This window comes from Alnus glutinosa, chromosome 6, assembly GCF_958979055.1.
Source record: "Alnus glutinosa chromosome 6, dhAlnGlut1.1, whole genome shotgun sequence".
Classification (NCBI taxonomy): Eukaryota; Viridiplantae; Streptophyta; class Magnoliopsida; order Fagales; family Betulaceae; genus Alnus; species Alnus glutinosa.
The window spans coordinates 27507663-27531796 of NC_084891.1; the positions used below are offsets into that span (position 1 = coordinate 27507663).

The following is a 24134-nucleotide window of genomic DNA, read 5'->3' on the forward strand; positions in this document are numbered from 1 at the left end:
TATTGTTATTTATATTAAATTAAAGATATTAATAAACAACTCAAAACATAAAATATTTTTCAAAATATAAAATTTGTTCACTTTTTATATTTAGTCAAAACATTTTTTTTTTTAAAACTAAAAATTAAATATACTTCCAAAATAAGATTATACTGTAATTCATCTGTCCAATTGAAGGTGATTATATCATGACATAAATGTGCGGATAAGATTATTGTCATGGATTTCATCCTTTCCAGTCTTCCAGATCATTTTCACTACTTTATCATGTGATTCGTTCATATTGAAGAGTTAAAACGTAAAAGGAATAATAATAATATATTTGCCCTTTGTTACAATAAATTGCTACTCCTTTCCTAGTATTCTCAGAATTTGAACCATATTCTATACTTCAGTTCAATCCACCATTTAAAATAAAATCAGGAAAATAGTAACATATAAATTCAAGAATATTACAAATTATGAGACTCAAAATTTGAAAAAAATTTAAAAAACATTTATTAAGTAAGCTGGATTAACATCATCTGCAACTATTTTTTTTTTTTTTTTTTGTAAGTAATCGTCATTTGCAACTTGAAATGAAGAGAAATTATATTTCACAATATTTTATCACGTACAATTCATTAAATTTCAAATTAAATGAATGATTTTTATTTTTATTTTTTTTATGGTATCAGTAATATTTATCACTTTTGCCATGTCTTACCAAATTTTCTAAATAATAAATATTAATGATTTAATTTAAACTTAATAATTAAAACTAATTAGTTGGTCATGCGAACGGTTTAAGCTGTTTTTGTCAAACCACAACAATATATTTTTGTTTGTCTGAAAAAAGTTAATTTTGAAACATTTTACTTTTTATACCACATTAATTATTTTTTAACAATTTCTTTTTTATTTCTTATAACACATTAATTTTTTTTTTTAATTTTTTTTTTCATTTTTTTATAAAAAAATCAATCACTTATTATTACTATTTTTTTTTAAAAGAAATCACAACTCAGACATTTACCAAATACACCCTAACAGTAATCACGGTGCACCGACTGAGGCCGGCCGTGGACCGTGGTAAGTCAAAGGAAAAAGGTCAAATTCTCAAACGAGTTGCCCTGTGGAAGTCCAAAATGTCGCATTCACAAATTTGTACGTATTTCATTTCTTACCCGCGATAAATGGCGGAGACAAAGGCGACATGAAAGCAAACAAAACGCGTAAAAATAATAAAAAAACTCAAAATCTCGTTATATCCACGCGTACTTCACGTGTAGCATATAGACCGGAAGCAAAAGCTTGTGTCTAGTCCGAAAGAGAAGGGAAAAGACAAAAGCTTGTGTCCCCAGCGGCAAATTGCGAACTCTTGGAGGTGTTGCCCGAGGCCTATTCGCCTATGGATATCACCGCCACGCTTGGCTGATAAACTTGGTGGCAGTCGTTGACAACAGTTAGTCGTGCTTTGAGGTTCTTTCGCCGCCTCCGGCCACTGAGGTGTGTGGGTCTGTTCACTGGAAGAGGTGGGTTCTGTCTATGATCATGCTTTAATGTTCTTTTTTCTTGCTTGCAGATCATTGGGTTTCAGTATATTAGTGACCTTTGCTATTAGTGCAGTTTTTAGAGGTTTGATTGATTTCTATACAAGGTAGCGCTTACGGTTCTGTGTTTTTATTAAAGGGTTTAGTATAATAGAGGGAGATGGGTGGCACTGATGAAAGTGGAGGGGTTCAATCTACATTTGGTATAAAGCCTAAGAACCAATTAGATATGCAAAATTTGAGTGCCTCTCAAATGGGTTTCCCTTTGCGTCAACTACCACAAAATTTGAGTCCTGGAGGTAGTGATAACAGTCATAAGAGACCTGGTATACCACCCTCGCACCCGAACAACCCAGCTAATTCACTGCAGTACTCGCAGTTTCCAGGGTCCCGGCCGGCTTCCTGGCAACCGGGTTCACAGAATTTGAGCCCGGGGCCTTCCCACTCCAGGTCTTTATCGCAACCTACGTTTTTTTCACTTGATAACCTGCCCCCTTTGAGCCCTTTGAGCCCTTTGCCCTATCGTGAGCCCGCAACAAGCTCGCTCTCTGACCCAATTTCAACGGATGTGTCTATGGAAGAAACTGCTGTTAGTTCTCATGCCCCATTGCTTCCTTCACCTGTAAATGGAGGAAATGCGTTTCGGGTCAGCGAGGGCCTTCCTCCTCGTAGAGGACACCGGCGCTCTAATAGTGATAGTATTCCGTTAGGATTCTCAGCCATGATTCAATCTTCACCTCAATTGATCCCCATTGGGAGTCGGGGATTTTTGGACCGGTCGGTTTCTAGAAGAGAGAACTTGTTGGGGGTAGACAAGCCGATACAGTTGGTGATGAAAGGGGAATTGAAGAGGGATAGGGATGACAATAGCATTGCTGACGGGACAGGTGAGGGGAAATCCGAGGGAGAAGTTGTTGATGACTTTTTTAGTGAATACATGAATTTGGAGAACATTGATAAAATGAACTCATCTGGTACTGAGGAAAAGGATTTGGATAGCAGAGCCAGTGGCTCAAAGACAAATGGATGCGATAGCAGTGATAATGAAGCGGAAAGTCGAATAAATGGCAACCAAAACAGTGTGCAGGGGTCAGGTTCTAGTTTTGCTAATGAGAAGAGGGAAGGAAAGAGAATTGCCTGTGGAGACGTGAGACCTACTGTCCGACACTATAGAAGTGTTTCAATGGATAGTTTTATGGGAAATTTGCATTTTGATGATGAATTGCCGAACCTCCCGCCCATAGGAGCTCAAGTGGATCAAGACTCACCTAGCAATGCAGTAGATGGGAACTCAACTAAGTTCAGCGTGGAGTTTGGAAATGCTCAGTTCAGTGAGGCTGAGCTGGGAAAGATCAGGGTAAATGAGAAACTGACTGAGATTGCACTATCAGACCCCAAACGTGCCAAGAGGTGCTTTCTTTTTTGAAAGACTTTTATCTTTGTATTAATAGGCAATTAATTTGTCATTGAGTGAATGTCCTGATTTATGATATGCTCATCCAGGATTTTGGCTAATCGGCAATCGGCTGCTCGTTCCAAGGAGCGGAAGACGCGATACACCGCTGACTTAGAACACAAGGCACAAACTCTACAGACAGAAAATACTACATTGTCTAATGAGGTTGCAAAGTTACAGGTGGGTATTTAGGGTGATGAGATTTTGATTTTAAATAGTTTTTAGTTTTATTTGATTCTCCTTTCTCCTTTTTTCATTTACAATTGCATTCATTATATTTTCTTGGTTTTGTTTTCTATTTTTGTATCCAGAGAGAGTCTGTTTTGCTTAAGAGTGAGAACAATGAGTTGAAATTCCGCCTTCAGGCCATGGACCAAGAGTCAAAACTCAAAGATGGTATGTACTTTTTCTTTTGCTCCCTATGTTTTAGTCAGCTGTAACCAACCTTGATTTATTTGCACCATATGACTCTAATTTTACGAGATGTTTCCGTATGCAAATTGTCAAAGAATTAAAATGTAAGCATGAACTCTTTAAGAGATCTTTATCTGCTTGTCTTTAATATTTCTCCTGGTTTTATATTGGTGCTCTTCTGATTTGAACCCATGGTATGTTAGACTAGGTTGGAGAGAGGTTCCTTTTGTTGACTTTGGCTTCTCATTTCACTTTACCAGTTCTTCCTGTTACCACTTTAAGTATATGAAAACTTCTAACTTTGCTGATCTAATTGTTTCTTGTGATCTTTTTCCCATTTGGCAATATTAAATTTTTTCCCATTTGTTGTTAGATGAAATGTTTTGGATTATCCTTAATGACTTTTAAATTATCCAAATATGCATAGCAGCAATGCCTAGTTTTATACGAGGGGGTTAACATAATTGATTATCCTTTGGATTGTTCAATCTCTTCTCCCAAAATATGAGCTTGACTTATGCAATTGGCAAGCATGATTGATCTATATCTGAATGAACACAGACAAAGTAGCATTTAGTGCTTCATTTGGTTATAATGAACCTTAAAATTCAAATAGATTTCCTTCTATTTGTGAGTAAATGTGATTATGAGAAATCAAATCCAAGAGACTCCTGTCTTGATCAGTGTCAGTAAAGCATGCCTAGGCATTATTTAAGTGCAAAGCTTAGTGAGGCTCACATCTAGCGCCTTAAGGTACCTTGGTGAAGCTCCTTGGACGAGGCACAACATAAGGCACAAAAATTTGCATTCTCATACAAAAGTTACAGGCGCAAATAAATGTGTTGGATTTTGTTTTGTACTAATTCATGGTTATTATTTTTATTATTGTCTTTATTGTTGTGGCTTTGTAGTTCTTAGATGATGGATATTAGGAATTAAAATCGTAGAGTAAGCATAAGAAAACTTAACTTTTCTACTATCTCTAACCCAGTTGTTCACCTTTTAGTTATGTTCACTAGTATTTGACTCTCAATATTATTTTTTTAAAACTAATAAATGTTACTTGATAAAGTCATTTGCTTGAGTGATTAATTAGAAGGGAAAAATCATATTTAACCTTTAAGTTTTCATTTGATTTGAATTTAGTCATTGGGTTTTTTCGATTTTAAGAATAAGCTTCTTAAGTTTTACTCATGTTTTAAATTGGTTCCTCTTATCACTTTACCGTCAAAGTTAACGATTTTTTATTTGTCGCATGTGTCTCATTGACACGCCATGGTCTATCTCAACTTCAAATGGTTTTTCCTCAAACGCTACAAATCTAGAATATTAAGATGACAAAGGAGATGGTTTTTGTTTTTGGAGCTAAGGTCCCTTTTTTTTTTTTTTTTTTTTCTAATGGATGATTTGGCACTTAATGATATGACATTGATATCAGGTGTTGATGCGAATACTATCATGTCAATTGAGACACAAGTGACATATGACAAACCATTCATTTTGACAGAAAAGTGATAGAGGAACCTATTTAAAATCTGAGCAAAACCTAAGGACCATATTCTTGAAATTAGAAACCCAATGACTAAATTCAAATCAGATAAAAACCTAGGGGTTGAATATGATTTTCGGCTAATTAGAATTCATGTAATGTTGAAATTTCAATTGATTGACACGGGTGTAATGAAGGCAATTAAGTTTTGAAGATTATCTCTTTTGCTTTGTCTACAAATATTTTACTTTGTCTCCATGTATTTTTTTTTTTGGGTCTCCAAGTTTCAAGGTTATTTTTGTATTTTATATATTTTTATTTTTCTCCAAGTATTTTGCTTGGAAAGCACTCCAAACTTAGCCTATATAAAGGCATATGGTTTGTGTTATTTTTCATGGTAGTTTTAAAAAGGGTTTTCTTCTTGTGAGTGTTCTGTATCTCTAGGCAAATTTTCTATTGAGTGGTGAGTGACAAGCATGTTCTTTGCTCTGCATCCCGTAAAAATGTGATGATGTAATGAACATCTTATTTTCTGTGTATTTTCTGAGATAAGGGTAGGTTGATTCGAGCCCAACCTAAGCTCCAAAAGAAAGAAAACAAAACAAAACAACAAATTCATCCAAGTAATTTCCGTACTGAATACAGAGGACTACTTTGGCTTATAAAGCCTTGCACCAAGAGCTAACTACCTAACTTCTAAACTAACTCTGCAACTGAATACAAACTACTGTCTTCAGTCCATGTGCATGCTTAGTTTCTGCCTTCTAGTATCTTCTCCTTTTTGTATTGATTGCTCTTCCTTAGTGACCATTACAATTATATCCATTACATTACCCCCTCCTTCAAAGCACCTTGTCCTCAAGGTGCGGGTTAACAAGAAAAAATAATACCTTGCTCCTCATCTGTAGCCAAAGCGTTATCAAACAGCTACCCAAAAGACCCAAAAGATCAAAAAGACATTCAACCATTCACCATTCACCATTCAACCCATTCACCCTAAATGATCTTTCCAGATTCAAGACATTCTCAACCCTTTTTTACAACCATGTGCCACCGATTCAGCTGTTGAAACCGCACCCAATTCTCGGTGCCCCACGGCGGTCGCCACCATGAAGATTTCCAACGCCATCTATGTTTCCACATAAGAAAAATCACACAATTTTCAGTCACGGATTGAAACACAAAGGAGCTCAAAACAAAAATATTATGCCGCATCTTCAATGGCTGGATTAAAGGAGGAATTAATGTCGGCAAATGATTCGTGATTCCTGGATCAAAACTCCATTTGCCACACCAAAGGAAGAAAATACCATCCTCCAAATTTCTTTCTAGCTTTTTAACAAATACATTCTCTGCATCACAATACAGCTCCTCCCTGACTACAAAAAAATTTCCGACATCTTGCTCCAACATATCTTCAATCTTGATTTCTTGATTTTGTGCATTGTCGACACCCAATGAGCTCCAGATCTGAATCGGCTCCTTCTGCTTTGTCTCCACCATCAGAGGCCACTCTTCCATTACCCTAATCACTGTGGACAGATCTGTAATGGATTCTTCTACATCATCTTGTAGAACACCTTTCGGTTTGAGATCTAAGAGACTCCGATCCGGTTCTACCCTTTTGATTTGCTCATGCAGTGCTTCTTCGTTCTCGAATTCATGCACAAGTTCTTGCATTGAATTGGGACCAAAACGCAATTGAATAACCTGTTCAAGGGCTTCCCAAGAATCGAGCAACCCCAAAGCCGATGCATTTCAAAACCCAACTAATGCATCACCCTCCATATAAAACGAAGCCATGGGAATCTTATATTCGGTGGGAACATTGCTAAAATCAAAAAAATTGTTTGACTTTAAACAACCAACTTGAAATATTTTTCCCGTCAAAATGGGGAAACTCCAGCTTAAGGTTTCTGACCTGAATATCCGAACCATTACCAAAACGAGTCTTTGAAAAACCGAAGGATGATTCTCCCATCTCCCGGCTATGCCGACCCTCCAGAGGACCCTGTTGCACAAATGCCAGCGTTTCCATTCCAGGAACCGAGTTCCATGCCAACATCACCTCCAAGAGTTGATCCATCTTCGACGATAAATCCTTGATGTCCACTGCGTGTTGATTAATCTGATTCTGCATTTGCGTTTGTTGACTTTGCATTTGGGCTTGCTGGCTTTGAGAAATCTCCCACATCCCCTTCGCGCTTTCCATTTGCTGCTGCAACTCACGTACTCTTGTACCTTCCGCCATGGATTGTACCGCTCTGATACCACTTGTAATGAACATCTTATTTTCTATGTATTTTCTGAGATAAGGGTAGGTTGATTCGAGCCCAAACTAAGCTCCAAAAGAAAGAAAACAAAACAAAACAACAAATTGATCCAAGTAATTTCCGTACTGAATACAGAGGACTACTTTGGCTTATAAAGCCTTGCACCAAGAGCTAACTACCTAACTTCTAAACTAACTTTGCAACTGAATACAAACTACTGTCTTCAGTCCACGTGCATGCTTAGTTTCTGCCTTCTAGTATCTTCTCCTTTTTGTATTGATTGCTCTTCCTTAGTGACCATTACAATTATATCCATTACAGATGATCACTACAACTCTATATCCCTTAGGTGAATTTCCTTTGGATGGTGAATTTTTAACTATCCTTTTGTTCATTCTTCATTTAATTGTTTGTTGTTCTTGAATTTTGATCTTAGAATTATAATCTTGAATTTGTTTGAGATTTTTGGGATTATTTGATAGTATATTGAGAGTGAGGCTACATTATTATTCTCGAGGTTTGGATAGTTGGTATTGTTATTCTAGTTTGCTCGTTGTTTTGCTTTTCTTTGTATTTTCAGGCATCAGATTTTATTATTTCATATTATGAAGTGCAAAAAAGTGTTAGAGAAAAATACACATAGCATCCTCAAATTGATACCTCATTGTCACTTAGGCCACAAAACTTTAAAACATGACACTTGACCCCCTCCAACTACCACTTTGTTACAAGTTACACCCTCCCTTAGCATCTGGCGATAAAATGGACCGAAAATGCCATACCTGATGCACACGTGACTCTTTTTACTTAAACTGCCTAAATTACTTGAACAGTCATTCCCACGAGGCAGTGGGGGTGGTTTGGTCACCCCTTTACTAATTTGGGGTGGTTTAGCAACACTTTCAGGTTTTTTTTTTTTTTTTTTTTTTAATTAATTATAAATTTTAGGGATAATTTAGACGTTTTTAGTAAAAAATTAGCACGTAGTATTTTCAGTCTATTTTGACGCCATATGCTAATATAGGGTTTAATGTACCATGAAGTGGTAGTTTGAAGGGGTCAAGTGTCAATTTTTAAAATTTAGTGGTCTAAATGATAATGGGGTGTCAGTTTAGAGGGGCTATGTAAATTCTCCTCAAAATGTTCAATTTTATATACAACTACATTTATTTTGATATCTATATACAAGTGCTTTAATTTGCATTAGCACTTTACCCCCCTTACGCTCATTCCTGGCTTTGCCCTTAGGCTCTAGAATACTTGAGTACTTAATTACATTGGTTTGATGTGAAAATAAAGATGCTGTTAAAAAATGCAGCCTCACATGCTTGAAAACACGTTGTAATGGCAATTCTTGTTAGTTATCATGATTGCTTTGTTCTCTTTTCTCCCTCTAGTTTAGTGTTTTTTCATGTATACTTTGAAGCTGTTTGGTAAGTTGTGGAAAATGGAATGTTTTATTTGAATAGTAGTAATAAATGATTGATGTGATATAAAATTTGAGAATGTTTTATAGAAAAGTGAAAAAGTTTTGTTTTGTAGTAAGTTTTTTTATTTGAATAGTAATAAAAAATTATTGATGTGATGTAAAAAGTGTAAAAAAGTTGGAATGTTTTTTATTTGATTTTTTTGGGAGAAGTGAAATGGGAATTGAAATTGTTTGGATTGGTTACTAAACAAGCTCTTTATGTGTTCTTGGGGGCGCTTTATGCTTTTAACGATATCCCTATTACTTATATAAAAAAAAAAAATGGCAATTCTTGTTGGTTGTTAAGTATTGCTATAATTTTGATACAATAGTTGCAGCTTTGGTGGGCCTTTTTTTGCTTGATGTTGCTATGTTGACTGGAAAATTATCCATGCGATATGTACTTTTACATCTCCCCTTCATCATGAGATGGATTGTGAGTTTTTATTAGTGCTGCATTAACCACATGTTTCCTCACACGTTGGAATCTTTTCCTAGGGATAAGTTCCACAAGCTCTCCCCCTTCCCCCATTAAAAAAGAAATGCACATAACAGGTTTCACAATATCATCTGGGGGATTTTTGTAAGATTCATTTTCCTTATAAAGAAATAAAGCCTTGGGGAATAAATAGTCACAAAGTAATCGTGAACCCCCCCCACCACCACACACACACACAAAAAAAAAAATTCCTTAAGATATATATTTTTTTTGGGGGAGCAAATAACATTCAAGAAGATCAAAGTACAACCAGTGTAACACCCCTATTACAACATCAGACCAGCAAGAAACAATGCCAGTAGAAAACAATAAAATTGGAAATAGATCAAAAGCCTGGTCCATTCTAGCAGTTTGAAAGTAGTAGCCGATTGGAGAAGGATCCTGGTTCGACTGCTGGAGAGTAGCTAGTGCAGGAGTGAGCAAGATGAACTTGTTCACCGCAATGAATCCGGCCAAACTGAGACTAGTTGATCTTGATTCATAGTGAAGGGAGGCTGCCATTGTTGAGTCATCACAAATGGAATGTGCTTTTATGCAGTGTAGATATGGACGCTGCTTGTTATGGCCTCTCAAATCAAAATCCAAAGCAACTGAAAAGGAAAAGAGAAGAAAAAAAGAAAAGAAAAAAAGAAAGACTAAAACTCACTTTATTTTCCGCGATCCAAAGAGAGCAGTGATTTACCAAAGACCCTTGGTGGTGGTAGAGGAGGGGAGGAGGGCGGCAAGACATTAAAGGGGGCTAGATTTGGAGAAGAGCAAGCAAGATCTGAGGGAAGAGAGGGTGGGAGTGGCGGCATAGGGAGATTTTTTTTTTTGTGGGGGGGGGGGGGGGGGGGCTGGGAGAAGGGAGAGGAGGATGAGGATTAAAAGAGGAAAAGGGAAAGGAGGTAGCGGTGCTTCACCAAGAGCACCACTTCCTAAGGAGCCGGCAGGAGGTTTGAAATTCGAACTAGAGAGAGAGTAATAGTTACGTTGTGCTACCACTTCTGAGGGGTAGTGTCCCCTTCAGATTTGCAGTTATCTACATTATACCTTGTCAGTTAGCATGTAAATATGCGTCTCAAACATGTTGCATTTATTGATATTTACTCTTAATTTCCATCTCTCATCATGAGGAACTTAATGATGTGGCTTAATATCATCTTTTCATTATTATATTAAGTTGTTCCTGATGGTATGGCTGCATTTGGGCTACTCTATATTCATCTGTTTTGTCTATTGATGTGCAGCTTTAAATGAGGCCTTGACTGCAGAAGTCCAGCATTTGAGGCTCACTGCGGCAGAGTGCAGTGGGGAGGGGTACCTCGCGGACTGCATGGCTCAGCAGCTTTCTATTAATCAACAGATGTTCCAGATGCAGCATCCCCACCAGCCCACGCAGCTTTATCATTTGCTGCAGCAGCAACAGCATCTATTGCAACAGCAGGCACAACTGCAGCCACAGCAGCCTCTTCACAACGAACTGCGGAATGGTGACGCTGCTAAGCAAGAGGAGAACCAATAGGTTGGCCAACCCAACTGCTAGCTTCGATACAAACTGCATGGTGTGTTAACTTCTTCTGCAAGATGGGTAGTGTGCAATCGTATATAAGCTTCTTTAAATCTTCCAGTATATGATTATTGTTTAGTTTATTAAACTTAGTCATTTTTTAATTGGATTGGTTGTGTTGGGATGTAATTAGAACTTGAGCTAAACTCTTTTGTTTAGTTCTTTCTTTGGGGCTACAGCCAAGAAGAGTTCTTTCTGACATGAACAATCTTAAGTTTTGGCTTCATGTTGATACTCTTTATTTCCTTGTCTAGGCCATGATATAGCCGCTCGTTTAGTTTGTTATCCATAGATGATATTGCTCCAGAATTATGCTCACTGCAGAAAATTTGCCCATGCCACGTCAGCATAGTGATTGTCATGTGAAGAACATTTCTAATAAAAACTTGCAGGACTACCCAATATCTCTGATTTTCGGTAGAGTAATGTTTGAGATATGATACGTTTACAACCTTTATACAAATACAATGGTTAGTTTCAAAAAAGGTTAGACATGAGTTGCAAACGTATTATGTCTCCCAATGTTATACTTTAGAGATATGATGTGTGTACACCCAACAAGTTTTATGAATTTTATTTTTTTTTTTCAAAAAAAAAAAGAAAAAAAGAAAAAAGAGACTATGGGTGTAAAAAGATCATAACCCTATACTTTATACACAGTCACACTATGCTGCCAATATGACATGGGCTAGTAGCTCTTGATTTTTTTTAAAAAAATATTAGGCCATGCCACATTAGCGTAGTGTGAAGAATAATATTACTTCCTGACATGGTTTTAGTATGGTGCATGGTTTAGTGGTCCATTGAGAGCCGACAATGAACCGGGTTTGGGCCAGGCTACCTGACCTTAGGCTTCGGCCTCAAGTGATGGGTTGGCCACAGGCCATTCCCATCGCACTTTGGGCCTAAACTAAGGACGTACTTTGCAAACACTAATCCAGTTGTAAGGAAGAGGGACTCGGATCCCACCAAAAAAAAATTCTTTCTGAAATATCATATATTCACAAATGACCGAATAAAATACAACTCGGTAAGAAAATAAAAAAGAAACATGCACTTGGTATGGGATTCGAATCCTCGGAGAATAGTCGATTCACGGCTTAGATCTCTTTAAATTTAAGCCTAAAAATAAGACATGTGGACAAACACATCTCTTTTTTCTTTTCTTTTTTCCTTTCTTCACTTTTCTTAAAACCTAGAAGCTTCTTCTCCTCTCTACTTGCTTTCTACTTCAAATCAGCAACTATTGTAACTCCAAAGAAAAAAAATGTTAGGAAATCTTTAATCTCTCTCTTCCCTGAAACCGGTCGGCCTTTCTTCCAATAGGTAGTAACCAGACATTACGGTGTATAGAGCAACGGTTGAGCTAGCACGAATAGTGAAATAAGGGAATCAGAGACAGGAAAACCAGAGGCGCCGTCTCTCTCTCTCTCTCTCTTTGGGGTTAGTACAAGTTTGTCCAGATCCGACAATAGAGTACAATCTTGCTTCCAACTTCAAAAAAAAATTACCAAAATGGAGGCAAATGAAGGTACTGGACCTAGTGGCTTGGCTTTGAAACCTCCCATACTGGCTTTCTGAAGAGATGGATATTTTTCTGTTTTGGGTCTTTGGATCAATTGAAGCACTTGATAGTGGAGCAAATGGTATATAGAGCCTAATATGCCATATCTTATATCACTGTGTTTGTCAAATTTTTTTTTCAGAGAGATAGAGAGCGGAGAAGAAGCTTCTGATTTTTACATTTTAAGAAGAGAAAAAAGTATAGGGAGAAAAAGAGAGAAGTCCTCGTGACTTACTACTCTCCACTTCTAATGAACTAGAGAGGATACGGATCACTTGGTATGAGGCTCGTAGCCACGTACCACACACCGATCAGTTAGAAAAATGCTATACATTCTTTAAAATGACTTTTTAAAATCACCATTGAATTTAAATACTAAATTTTCTAAATTTTTTTCAAAAATTTGGTTCCCAACTAGAATGTCAACATTCCATGTGATCTATTGTTTTAATAAATAGAGGCATAAAGGTGATAGGATAGTGACACATTACTTAGGAACTAAGTTTTTGAAAAACTAAACATTTCTCCAGTTTAATAGTCTCAGGTGAAAAAAAAAATATATACATTTCAAGCCCAATTGGAAGAAAATTTATCCATAAAATATGATAGAAGCTGCAACTAACATTATCTCATTTTACTGAGAAGTCCAAAATGAAATGTTAATACAGGAGAACTGTTTTTCTATCAATTAAACAAGCAGATTTTAGCGGGGCTGAAGAATTAAAAAAGGAAAAGAAAGAATTTAAAACAATTAAAAGAAATGCAAATAAAGTAGCCAATTGATCATAACGTATAACTCTCTATGAAGAGAAACAAAATTTCCAGCTTGAACAGGGAATGTGAAACTTATGATGACTTCCGGGGCCTTCCTCTTTTACCAGTTTTCCCTTCGGAAGGCCGTGAGCTTTTATTTGCTGAAGGAGGGCGACCGCGCCCACGGGCGGATTTATTAGCACCCTTACCTTGACCTCTACCAGAATTCCCACCTCGCCTTTTCTCCTCCGCCTGCCCATTGACCTGTTCTTCACCATTTTCACTGTCATCATCACTGTCCTCTTCCTCTGAGTCAGAGGAATCTTTCGACTTCTTCCTCTTGGAGTTATTAGAAGCTTTAGCAGCACCCTTTTTAGGAGTTTGCTTGGCAACAGGAGCTTCAATTTCAGGTTCCACACTTCCTGCAAAAAGATTAGTTTTGATTCAGTGCCCACTATGGACCCCCATAACTTCAATACTATGTTGAGACCTAGTTTACTAGATGGATCATGGATCTGCAGTCTTTTGACAGCCAAGTTTCGGTCAACTCTTCCATGCCTGGCCCCAGGAGCCCAGGCAGAAATTTGGCCCTTATAAAACCACAAATAACATTACCCACCTCATCAAAAGTTCTCAGTGAGCACACGGAAACTGATCCTCTCCAATTCATTTCCAGTCCTTGTAATAGTAAAGACAAAATTGTCCTTTCACATTTCTCTGGACAGTTTTGTCCTTACTTTTTTACAAGGACTGGATACTCTCCCATTCATTTGAACTGGAGAGAATCCAAATACAGCACAAATATTACTTCTGCCCAAAGCATCCAACTAACAAGAATTCTTCCAACAATATGCAGACCAACTATTTACATTACACCCTTTAACATCAGTATACCTTCACCAGAAGTTTTGCCATCATATACATCAAGCTGGAAAAAAAAAAAAAAAAAAAAAGAAGAAAAAAGTCCAAAGTTAATAACTGCATTACCTGTATCATTGAAAGAATGTAATAAAAAGCAGCAGCTAACACAAGATATATAGAAGTAGATCAATCCCATAACCAAAGAAAAGAAAATGAGGAATGCTATTTAGTAGACTCCTATTCAACTTCCACTCAACTGGGATGATGTGGCAATAAAAATCAACCCTCGATTTTTTTTATTTTTTATTTTACAAGTGTTGATTCAAGGACTAATTTACACTACCATACCATCAAGTTGTATGACATAACAATTTACTAAATAACATTACTCAAAGAAAAATGTTGCTTGGCATTATACTTTGCTAAAGGAACTAAGGAGCAGCTAGCTGCCACTACAAGTGGATTCCGAAATAAACATTATGTGAATATACAGAGGACAGAATTTTTAGAAAATTTTCTTCAAGCTCTATTTTTCACCAACACAAATACCATATCAGAATCATCATACTCCCAAAACATTATCAGTAAGGACAAAGGGAAAACGCAAGTCACATATGCACTATCACCCCCAAAATGACTAATCAATTTGGAACTTCCCTATAATCACTTATAAAGCACAGTTTCACCTAGTAAGTAAACAATATGAGACTTAGCACCTATGAATATCTTTATAAGCACTCACTTTATGTGCTACTCATTTTTTAATATGAGACCAGGGTGTTACAATCTCCCCCCTTCAACCCCAAACGTCTCAATCAGGGCTACGTCATGCAGTGCTCCAATACTACATGGCGTTATTAGCAAGCTCCAATATCGTTTGTAACAACATATGGAAATCACTAGTCACATATGTGATACAACCTCAAAATAACTACTCAATTTTGAACTTTCTTAAAATTATTTATAAAGTTCAGTTTCACTCACATATGTGATACAACCTCAAAATAACTACTCAATTTTGAACTTTCTTAAAATTATTTATAAAGTTCAGTTTCACTTAGTAAGTAAGCAATGTTAGACTTGGTAACTATTAGTCATTATAAACTACCCACTTAATGCAAGCTACTCATCTTTCAAATACTCCAGGGTGTTATACTATCAGGCACTTATCTACTCCGTAAATAATTTATGACTCCTAAAACCCAAAAGTCAAACCATATTTCTTCTGGCATCAATGTTCATCAAGTCCCCAGCCTAGAAGCATAATTTAAATGGACTACATTAAAGAACTCAAAACTCACTATGAGATATTGAGGCTGAACTACAGAAGAGTGAACTGGCAATAGTCAACATACAAAATAAGATACAACACCATAAATAAAAGAGCACTTAAAATTACAATAAGAGGATGTGACGTTTTTGAATAATCACCTGATCAAGTCGGTCACCAACATTTGTTCTATCAACAACCACCATGGAATGGCCCAATCCACATGCAACACTACAGGAAAAAATATCCATCATCACATCCTATAGGTGCAATTAATAAAAACAAATAGAACAGTAAAAAAAGATAAACACCCACCTGATAACATGCATGCCCTCAAGAATATCTACCTTTTTGGGCATTGCAGAAGATCTAAGCAGAAGAAATAAACACAAGCAAAAGTTAAAGAGACAAAAAGAAAACCCTTTAAAAGAAACGAAAGGAATTATTGAAAGTGACAAACACATACTTCTGCCCATTAGGACCAAATCCCAGCTCTCCATATTGAGCATGGCCCCAACTAATGCAGGAGGAATCAGCACCAACAAAATGGTGCATATTACCTGAATCCATGCAACGTAGATTCCAACCACTGTGAAAAAGCAGACAAGGAAAGTTATCTAAACAATTATGCTGAGTAGCACAAAATAGATAAGAATAGTTCAACCAAAACCTCAAAAAGTTTCCCTTCATAACTTGGAAGAGTATATCTTTTGAAGACAGCAAAAAGGAAACTATATCACTGTACAAGGCATTGCTTCAAACCGGGAATGAAGCCCAGGAAGGAGGGAAACTTGTAAAGCTGAAGAGAATACAAAATCCAAACAAGTGGGGACACGGACAGCCAGGTTGGAGGCCAATTAAATGTTTCTGGCAGTAGAGGATAATTTTTTTTTAAAAAAAAAAGAAAAAAAGAAAGAGGGATAGCATTCAGGATTGAGCCAACAACTGGTCTCTGATATGCTTCAACAGCTGGTTAGAAGTGTTTAAGGCATCAACAAGCCAAGGTTCATGATATAAAGGCAAACCGATTTTCTAAATGAACTCAAAAATAAAGAAGTGTTTTCAAGTTAGAAAAGAGATGCTACAACGTTCATTCTATTAACAAAGTGCTCTTGGTTCTGCATCACCGCCTAGTCAATTGTGCATGATTCACACTAAGGTAAAGGGAGTGATTGACTCGACTTGGTCTTTGGATCAAATCTACAAACAAAAAATAAGTCCAAATCCAAATCCCAAAATTCAAAAGATAACACTTAAGTCTTGGTGGTAAAGCCTCATTGGTATAGTACTACAAGCCTCAGTTTGAAATCACTCTTTCTCACTGATGGTGATGGGATAAAGAAGTTACAGCAGCACCTAACCATCCAACTGCAGAGACTAATAGCAAAAGTGTGATGGACAGATCAAGATTGAAGAAACCAGAACCAAGATCAATTTGCCATCAAGACTCAATCAAATATAGCAAAATCACTGAGCAAAGAAGGGACAATTAAGAAAGGATGGAAGAATGAGATTCATTGATGAACACAAGAAGAAAAACAGGTAACAAGCACCAAGATCATCAAGCGCTATAAAAGGGCACAATCTTACCAAGAAAACAAGAGAAGAGAAGCAAACTAAGCGTAACACTTTTAAGAGAATAATAGATAGGAAAAAACAGCATGAATGGCACGAGAAAATACTTTCTAATGAACCGGGAAAAATAAAAAGTAACTGCTGGACCTTAAATCCATGAGAGGTTTAGGATACATCCAGTCATCACCAGCGCTTTTTATTTTGCCCCACATATACAGCTGCCCTCCACCTGGAAAATGGATTAACTTTAAAAACAAACCAAAAACCAACTTGTTGAAGGGACAAAAAGGAAAAATTAGGGACTAATAAGGTTCACATAGAAATATGCTCTCCAAACAATTTTATTTTTATATTCCTTGGTGTATATCCTTTTTCTTTTTTTCTTTTCTTTCCTTTTTCTCAATTTGCATAGTAAGTAGAGTCTTATAGATGTACAATCCAATCCTGGAGCCCCTCACCAATCCTAAAGTAGGATCCCAACTTTAACAGTCTAGCATAACTGCTGATGAGACAGTTAAAACAAGGCCACGTGGGTGTTGCATTGCTATTAATAAACTGGCAATTTAGTCTTGATAACTCAGTAAGGTGCCCAAGCTGCAAGGTTAGTCATAGGGGTGGGCAAATTAACCAATTGCTGCCCACCGAACGCCACTGAACCGCCTTCCGCCTCCCAAAATAATCGAAATTCGGAATAAAACATTTATACTGAAGTCAGTTCAGTTTGGTAATCGGTATAAATTTTTTCCCGGTTAACCGACCCAACCCAAAAAAAAGTAAAACAATGCCGTTTTGATCCTACGGCTCTCTCTCTCACAACCGTTTTAACCAAAAATTTCGAAAGTAATGCTTATCGGGGGAAAAAAAAATCAGTGAATTAACCAATTTAACCGACTATTTCGGTTCAAAATTCGAAAATACCCCTACCGTCACCGATTTAACTAATACCCAGCCCTAGTCAGTCACATCATTCCTGTATTTTCTACAACCCTCAATTAAGCCAAGTGGTTGCTACAAGTGAACTGACATCTTGGTTCTCATTTTTCTTTTTCTTTTTCTTTTTCTTTTTTTTTTGGGGGGGGGAGGGGGTGGTTTGCGGGGCTGTTGGAACAAAAGAAAACATGAACAAATTAAATTGAATGCCATATAACATCTTAGTTTTAAAATATAGCTTGCCAAACTAAAGATAATTCAATTGCCTTCTGATGGAAATGATGCACCCCAGCATTACCACAATTAGAAATTCATTCTCGACTCCGGAACAAAATTTTTTATTCAACATTTTTCTTTAAAAAAGACCGACCACAATGCTTAGCTCTCTGCCATACAAAAACAAATCAGAGAAGGTGTGGGTGTGGGTGTGGGTGTGGGTGTGGGGTAAGTGGGTAACCAACACAGCTTTTAAGCATATATTTGAATCTTGCCACAGCCCACCCAAGTCTTAATCATATATTATTTAATCCTGCACATGCACTAGATGATTGTCTACACAATTTGTTTGTTCATTCGTGCACTTATATGCTAATATCTGCCGCTAGATGCTTGCATTCTATTGATTCTAAACTAATGCCATCCATTACCATGTTGTTCAAACACCTTTATGTATGGTGACAGTTGTCATTAAGCATCATCCCACACGCTTCTAAAACAATCTAGGTTTAAAACAGGGCATGGTGGGCGCATAATGATATCTCAACTTTAAGCAGAAAATTATTTTGTTCTTATTCTTTTTTCTGAGCTAAGCAGACAATCATTTTGTCCATTCATGCACTTACATGCTAAGATCTGCCACTAGATGGTGGAACACTTTGCATTCTATTGATTCTACACTATGCAACACATTACCATGTTGTTCCAACACCTTTATGTATGATGCCAGTTGGCATTAAGCATCATCTCACAGGCTTCTAAAATGATCTAGGTTTAAAACAGGGCATGCTGTGCACATAATGATACCTCTCAACTTTAAGCTAAGTTTGCAAATACCTGCAGTGCAAGCAGAGTTAACAGAACCAGCTGAAATCACTGAACTTGGAGGTACAACATTGTGCTTTTGAAAAACATCAACGCGACGAGGGTTCCACTCATCCTTCTGCTCCCTATGTCCGAGCCTACAAATCAGCATTCAAGGAGTTACATGCACAAGAAGCTGGGCACTATGCAGAAACAAAAAAAATGGAAAATACATTCACTATCTGAAATAGTAAGAACCAACCTTCCGTAACCGCCATAGCCCCACCTAAAAATAATTCCACATAAACAGTCAACAACTGTAGATGTAACGCCAAGTCAATAGGAAGAAAGAGAAGGTCATTAATAAGTAAACTGAATAAGCACTTACGTGTAAACATAACCATTTGAATCCACTGCCACTGTATACCAAAAACCAAAAAAGTAAATAAAATAAACATAACTACAATTGCATGCTGAAGAGGAGGAAAACGAGAGGGGTCAGAGAGAGAGAGAGAGAGAGCAGATGCTATTAACAACCAGTATGGTTCGTTCCACATGCAACTTTGACAATGGTTTCCCCAGCAAGAGCAGCTATTGCTCTAGGGCGTGGTTGGGCTTCATAGGCAAGCTTCACTGAGCTGTCTTTAGTATTATACTGCAGGTACATCCAAGATTATGTGAAACATCATACCAAAGCAAGTCTCACTTTTCAAAGGTGTGTGTAGGCGTGAGTGTGCACTTGTGCAAGTGTATAAATCATGCATCCTTCTGTTTCTGTATTTCACTATAAATGTATGACAATTTTATCCAGGGTAGTGGCTGTAGCGGACTACGTGATGCAAAATCAAAGAGGCTTTCTACAAAATAGCAGTGATTTAATGCTAGGATCACACAGCAGCTTAGAGTGCCTTAATAACTCTGTGTTGAGCAATAGGAGATTTAGGAATATTCTCTAACTTCACCAAATATGTGGGATACTTTTGTAAGACGATTTTTTTTTTTTTTTTTTTTTGATAAGTATTGTAAGACGAATTCTATTAAGGCTAGCTGCTTAGTCAACAGCTTGCTCATCATCACTCGGTCTGGAGTACTCACTTAAAAGCAACCACCTTCAATTTTCAATATGTCGGACTTTTTCTTTTAATCATCTCGAAGGGGATATTTTGAGAAATAAGATTGCAACTACTAAGTACTTGTCTCTATAGGTTGTTGATTCACAAGACCCTTAGATCAAGAGGAAAGATGCTTCTTGTTCTAAGTGAGGTACAATGGAGTTAGAAATTTCCTCTTTATAAGCCTATTTCCTAAGTCCAAATCCTATTGCTAGCCCACCATAAGTATTTCAATGATTCGTTTTTTTTTTTTTTTTAATTACTTCCATTAGAAAGGCCATCATCTTGCATCAACTTCACAGATGTCCCTTACTCTCGGTATCAAAGATTCTGACATCATGGGAGATCCTATAGGACATGATTGATACTTTTGGACGGAACTGGGATAGGATACGATTGACACAAAATTTCCAAGAATATCTCAATTGGTTACGTTTATGTAAGTGACAATAAAAAGGGGTCGGGAAAACGTGAAGCGGAAAAAAAATACAAAAGAAGTGTCTAACACGCAAACACACCAATGATTGAAAACCGTTAAAAACCATCTGGGGATTTTTTAAATGAAAAATCAATAGATTTGTATTGAAATTGGCTATGACTAACTACCATTTAACTTTTAGTGGTACTCAATGGTTCTACACACATGATAAAAATGTTAACCCAACTATATTGCCTCTATATTCAAAGTTGACAAAACATATATAGAAGCACAGGGACCAAAATTTTGAAGAGATAAATGTCTTCAGCATCCCATAACCATGACACGAGTAAGACTTGTGTCAAGTTATCTAAAGATCATGGGAGAAAAATAAGAAATAATCAGAATAACATAGCTGCATACCTCATTGTCTGTTCCATGCCCAAGTTGTCCATATTGTGGAAGACCTGCAGTCCTATAAACCAATAAACAGTCTGCAAATCAGCAAGTAATCTGCTTAAATTTGCGAACCACAAAGCCAGATGAAAAATTGGCTGAACAACCAAAAAATAAAAAACCCAAAAGTATCCACAAACCATACAGTATAGTAGCTCCTTCAACAGAAGATAACCACACAGTGAATTCGGCCCCACAAGCAGTATTTTTTACTTCAGACACAAGACAGCGGACAGGAGATGACTCGATTTCTACAAAAAATAAAGCAACGATATAAAGCAGCTGCTTGTCAGTAACTAAAGAATGTTTTCATGGAAACATAGAAACAAATTAAGAACATTAACAAGGATACATGTTTCCCCACAAGTAATAAATAACTGCAATTACTATGAGCATTATAACTGAAATCACATGATAATTGTTTACTAGTAAAACTGTGTACAGAAATTAGATCTAGATATGAACCTAACCAAGTTAATGAATTCAGTGATCTACATTCAACATATTTTCAAGAGCAAACTTGATAAAAGCACATCACACATCTCTGAATCACGATGTAGCTTTGGTAGAAATCACAAAATGCTAAACATAGAGTGAGCAAGTCATTAATTCTTCATGATAATTCCAAAAATGTCCTTCAAAATATCCACTTGAACATGAAATCAGATAGATTCGCCACATGCAAGAGAAACTTGGGGCTATTGATGCACCCTGCCCAATATGAAGTAAGATTTTAACTATTGAATCCAAAAATGGTGAAGCAGGTCTCAAAGTGATCACCCTAGCAAACCAAATTGCCATGAGATTTGCATTGGAAGCTTTTAGAAATTTCATTAAATCAAATTTATAAAATGAACCTACCATTTCGTGCTGAGCCTGAACCCAGCTGCCCATGTTTGTTCCAGCCAAAGGAGAGGGAAGTTGCTTCTGCAGTAACCACTACTGTATGACTCTTCCCTGCTCCAGCTCGAACAATTTTGTACCTTCAGGGCAGCCATAACAACTCAAATGACAATATTAATAAATAAATAAGTAGTGACTCAAAAGTTCTATGAAAACATTTAATTCCAGAATTTAAAACGAGTCACAAAAAGAACCAAACCATGCAATTAGCATGCTGTAATACAAGAAAATCTAATTCTTTAACAGAACCATCATCATAGTCATCACTCACAAGTTAAACAATTGCTACAAACCCTGTAAGTAATCAAGGCTATGAGCAAGTGTACATACAAAGTCTGACAACTTTAGCTACTTAGTTTAGTGCCATCCCTTAATTGTTTTTCATAACTTCCTTCGAATTCTTTTTATTCAAGAATCGAGCCCTATTTCATATCAGACACTTCAATTCTATAACCACTTTATACGTCATCAAATTACAGATTCATAAATTTTAATCTCTAGAAGTCAAACTCTAGCCGCACTTATTCAAAACACTCGCCAGCACAAGGGAAGCCATAAAACCAAGAGGATGTCCAAAATCACAACACGCGGAATATGCACAGTAAAGCAGCCTATTGGGACAGAAGCCACCCCCAAAAAAATTAGGAACAAACGCTGTAATGAAGTCGATCCCGGCAACTTACTTTAAAAGTTCAGAAACCACAGTCGGCCTATCCCGCTGAATTGTATCTCCGTGGCCAAGTTGTCCCTTCTGCACACCAATGCTTCATGACTTAATAACAAAAAGAACAGCTAGAAATATACTACATACTTCCATAAAATTCAAGTTTAAGTCTCATCATGCCTCATTGCGCCCCCATGTGTAGCAACGCCCATCAACATCCAACGCCACGCAATGACAAGATGCTACATTAAAAATTTTAAAAAAAAAAAAATTTAAAAAATTAAAAAAATAACGAATAATAGTCACTTCGTTATTATCAACAAAATAACGTATAATAGCCAGAACCCACGAACAAAACATGCCAACAGTAATCGGCCAAAATGAATGTTATTCTACTTCAAAAAACCGATAAATACTACCAAATACGAGAACTCCAGCCTAAGCGAAACTTACTGCAACCCGAAGCGACGAATCGGATGTCAACGCCGACGAGTGGGCGAAGACGAGTCGGAGAGACCAGGTTGCCCTCGAGACCCCTGCGCTTACCAACCGAGTCCCAAGACGTGGCACCGCAGAACAAGAGTTCTCCTCCCCTTCTCTCCTCCTCCTCCACCCCATCAACCTTCTTCTCCGCTTCCACCGCCGACATTCCCAACGGTCAAAAAGTTTTTGCAACACAAAAAAAAAAAAAGGGAACACAAACCCAGCGGTATCCCGAAATGGCAGATCTAACGGTTAGTTTTTAAAAGAAGAGTAAGAACAACGGACGGCTGGGATGAAGTTGGGAATGGCGGGAAACGGGTGGTTAACGGCTAGTTGAGGAGATCGGAGGGTGTTGGGGATTAGGGTTTTATGCCTCACAGACGAAGACGACGGAGAAATGGAAAACCCTAAATTTGGAATGGGAAGTAGAAATAAACAGAGGAATAAGAAAGGGATCGTTTGGGTTTTCCGAGAATAGGGGCCTCATTTAATAATGGGAAACAAATCGTGGAAAAAGAGAGAGAGTGGAGGATATTGATAAATAGATTTGTTTTGCTTTGCTTTAGTTTTTGGATATATTTTTATTAACCTTTTTCACTTTTCTTCTCTTTTCTAGTCCTTGTCTTGGAGATTTTTTCTTTTTTCTTTTTTCTTTTTTCTTTTTTTTCCGTGAGTCTCGTCCTCGCCAGACTCTTTGCAGAGAGCGGGGGATTCCGGTGAAGCTTTTGACTCGGCTCACAAATCAGTGGGATGGATTTGAATTCTTTTTTTTAAAAAAATTAATTAATGTATAAAATTTAAAATCAACGGCTCTCTTTAATAAAATAAAAATTACTCTTAAAAATATAAAAATCACATCAAAACAATCTTTCAAATAAAACCAAGGCTTTGTTTGTTAAATAATTTTATTTTTCACTTTTTGTTTAATATTTTTTAAATTAAAAATATTAATGAACAACTTAAAATATAAAATATTTTCAAATCTGTTTTCATATTTATATCACATTATAATATTTTTTTTTTTTTTTAAAAAAAAAAAAAAGAGCTCATGTTCTCACTAAAATGTCTTCCATTGACATTCTAAATAAGGTTATTATTTCTGTTATTATCCATGCCCCTTTTTCTTTTGGTATGGGTCTATATAAGAAGGTACTTATATCTTTCTTGACTCCTTACAATTTTTTTAATGCACAAAATTATCTAGAAGAGTTATTTAGGGTTTATCCCAAATATATCTATTACGATAATTTAACTGACACATTTACTTGTTAGAAAAATGTTGCATGCTACATTCTCATTTCACCTACATTTTATTAGGTTAATACGACAGTGTCAATCGGGCTTTAAATCAACCATTGTTTAAAAAAAAAAAAAAAAAACTAATGAACACTGTAATAAGAGAGAAGTGCAATATTTAAGTTTATCTCTTGCTTGTTAAGTAAGAT

The 24134-nt window shown here is 36.7% G+C and overlaps 2 protein-coding genes across 3 annotated transcripts; one reads left to right on the forward strand and one right to left on the reverse strand.

Moving 5' to 3' along the window:
- The first annotated feature begins 1279 nt into the window (after window positions 1–1279).
- LOC133872039 (bZIP transcription factor 29-like) lies at window positions 1280–10881 on the forward strand. Of its 2 annotated transcripts, none has more exons than XM_062309546.1 (5): window positions 1280–1514; window positions 1672–2942; window positions 3036–3168; window positions 3300–3384; window positions 10361–10881. In XM_062309546.1, the coding sequence occupies exons 2-5, from the start codon at window positions 1693–1695 to the stop codon at window positions 10633–10635; spliced, it is 1743 nt and encodes a 580-aa protein (XP_062165530.1). In that variant the 5' UTR covers window positions 1280–1514; window positions 1672–1692; the 3' UTR covers window positions 10636–10881. The 2 variants fall into 2 exon arrangements, with proteins under 2 accessions (XP_062165530.1, XP_062165529.1); XM_062309545.1 differs by having other exon boundaries at window positions 1280–1488; window positions 1565–2942.
- Window positions 10882–12857: 1976 nt separating this feature from the next.
- LOC133872040 (uncharacterized) lies at window positions 12858–23214 on the reverse strand. The gene is made up of 16 exons (XM_062309547.1): window positions 22660–23214; window positions 22387–22448; window positions 22226–22293; window positions 21501–21622; window positions 20785–20890; window positions 20607–20658; window positions 19191–19308; window positions 19042–19072; window positions 18916–18939; window positions 18687–18811; window positions 16851–16932; window positions 15595–15717; window positions 15444–15497; window positions 15290–15359; window positions 13892–13925; window positions 12858–13419 (listed from the first exon to the last, which is right to left on the reverse strand). Exons 1-16 carry the CDS (start codon window positions 22853–22855, stop codon window positions 13091–13093), a joined length of 1596 nt encoding a protein of 531 aa, XP_062165531.1. The 5' UTR covers window positions 22856–23214; the 3' UTR covers window positions 12858–13090.
- Between the last annotated feature and the right edge of the window lie 920 nt (window positions 23215–24134).

Coding starts and splice junctions, on each gene's coding strand:
- LOC133872040 (XM_062309547.1), bottom strand. CDS start 22,855: ATGTCGGCGGTGGAAGCGGAGAAGAAGGTTGATGGGGTGGAGGAGGAG. Junction 22,294..22,386: donor ACACATGGGGGCGCAATGAG/GCATGATGAGAC, acceptor ATTGGTGTGCAG/AAGGGACAACTTGGCCACGG. Junction 21,623..22,225: donor GTGGTTTCTGAACTTTTAAA/GTAAGTTGCCGG, acceptor GCTGCCCTGAAG/GTACAAAATTGTTCGAGCTG.
- LOC133872039 (XM_062309546.1), top strand. CDS start 1,693: ATGGGTGGCACTGATGAAAGTGGAGGGGTTCAATCTACATTTGGTATA. Junction 2,943..3,035: donor GACCCCAAACGTGCCAAGAG/GTGCTTTCTTTT, acceptor ATGCTCATCCAG/GATTTTGGCTAATCGGCAAT. Junction 3,385..10,360: donor AGAGTCAAAACTCAAAGATG/GTATGTACTTTT, acceptor ATTGATGTGCAG/CTTTAAATGAGGCCTTGACT.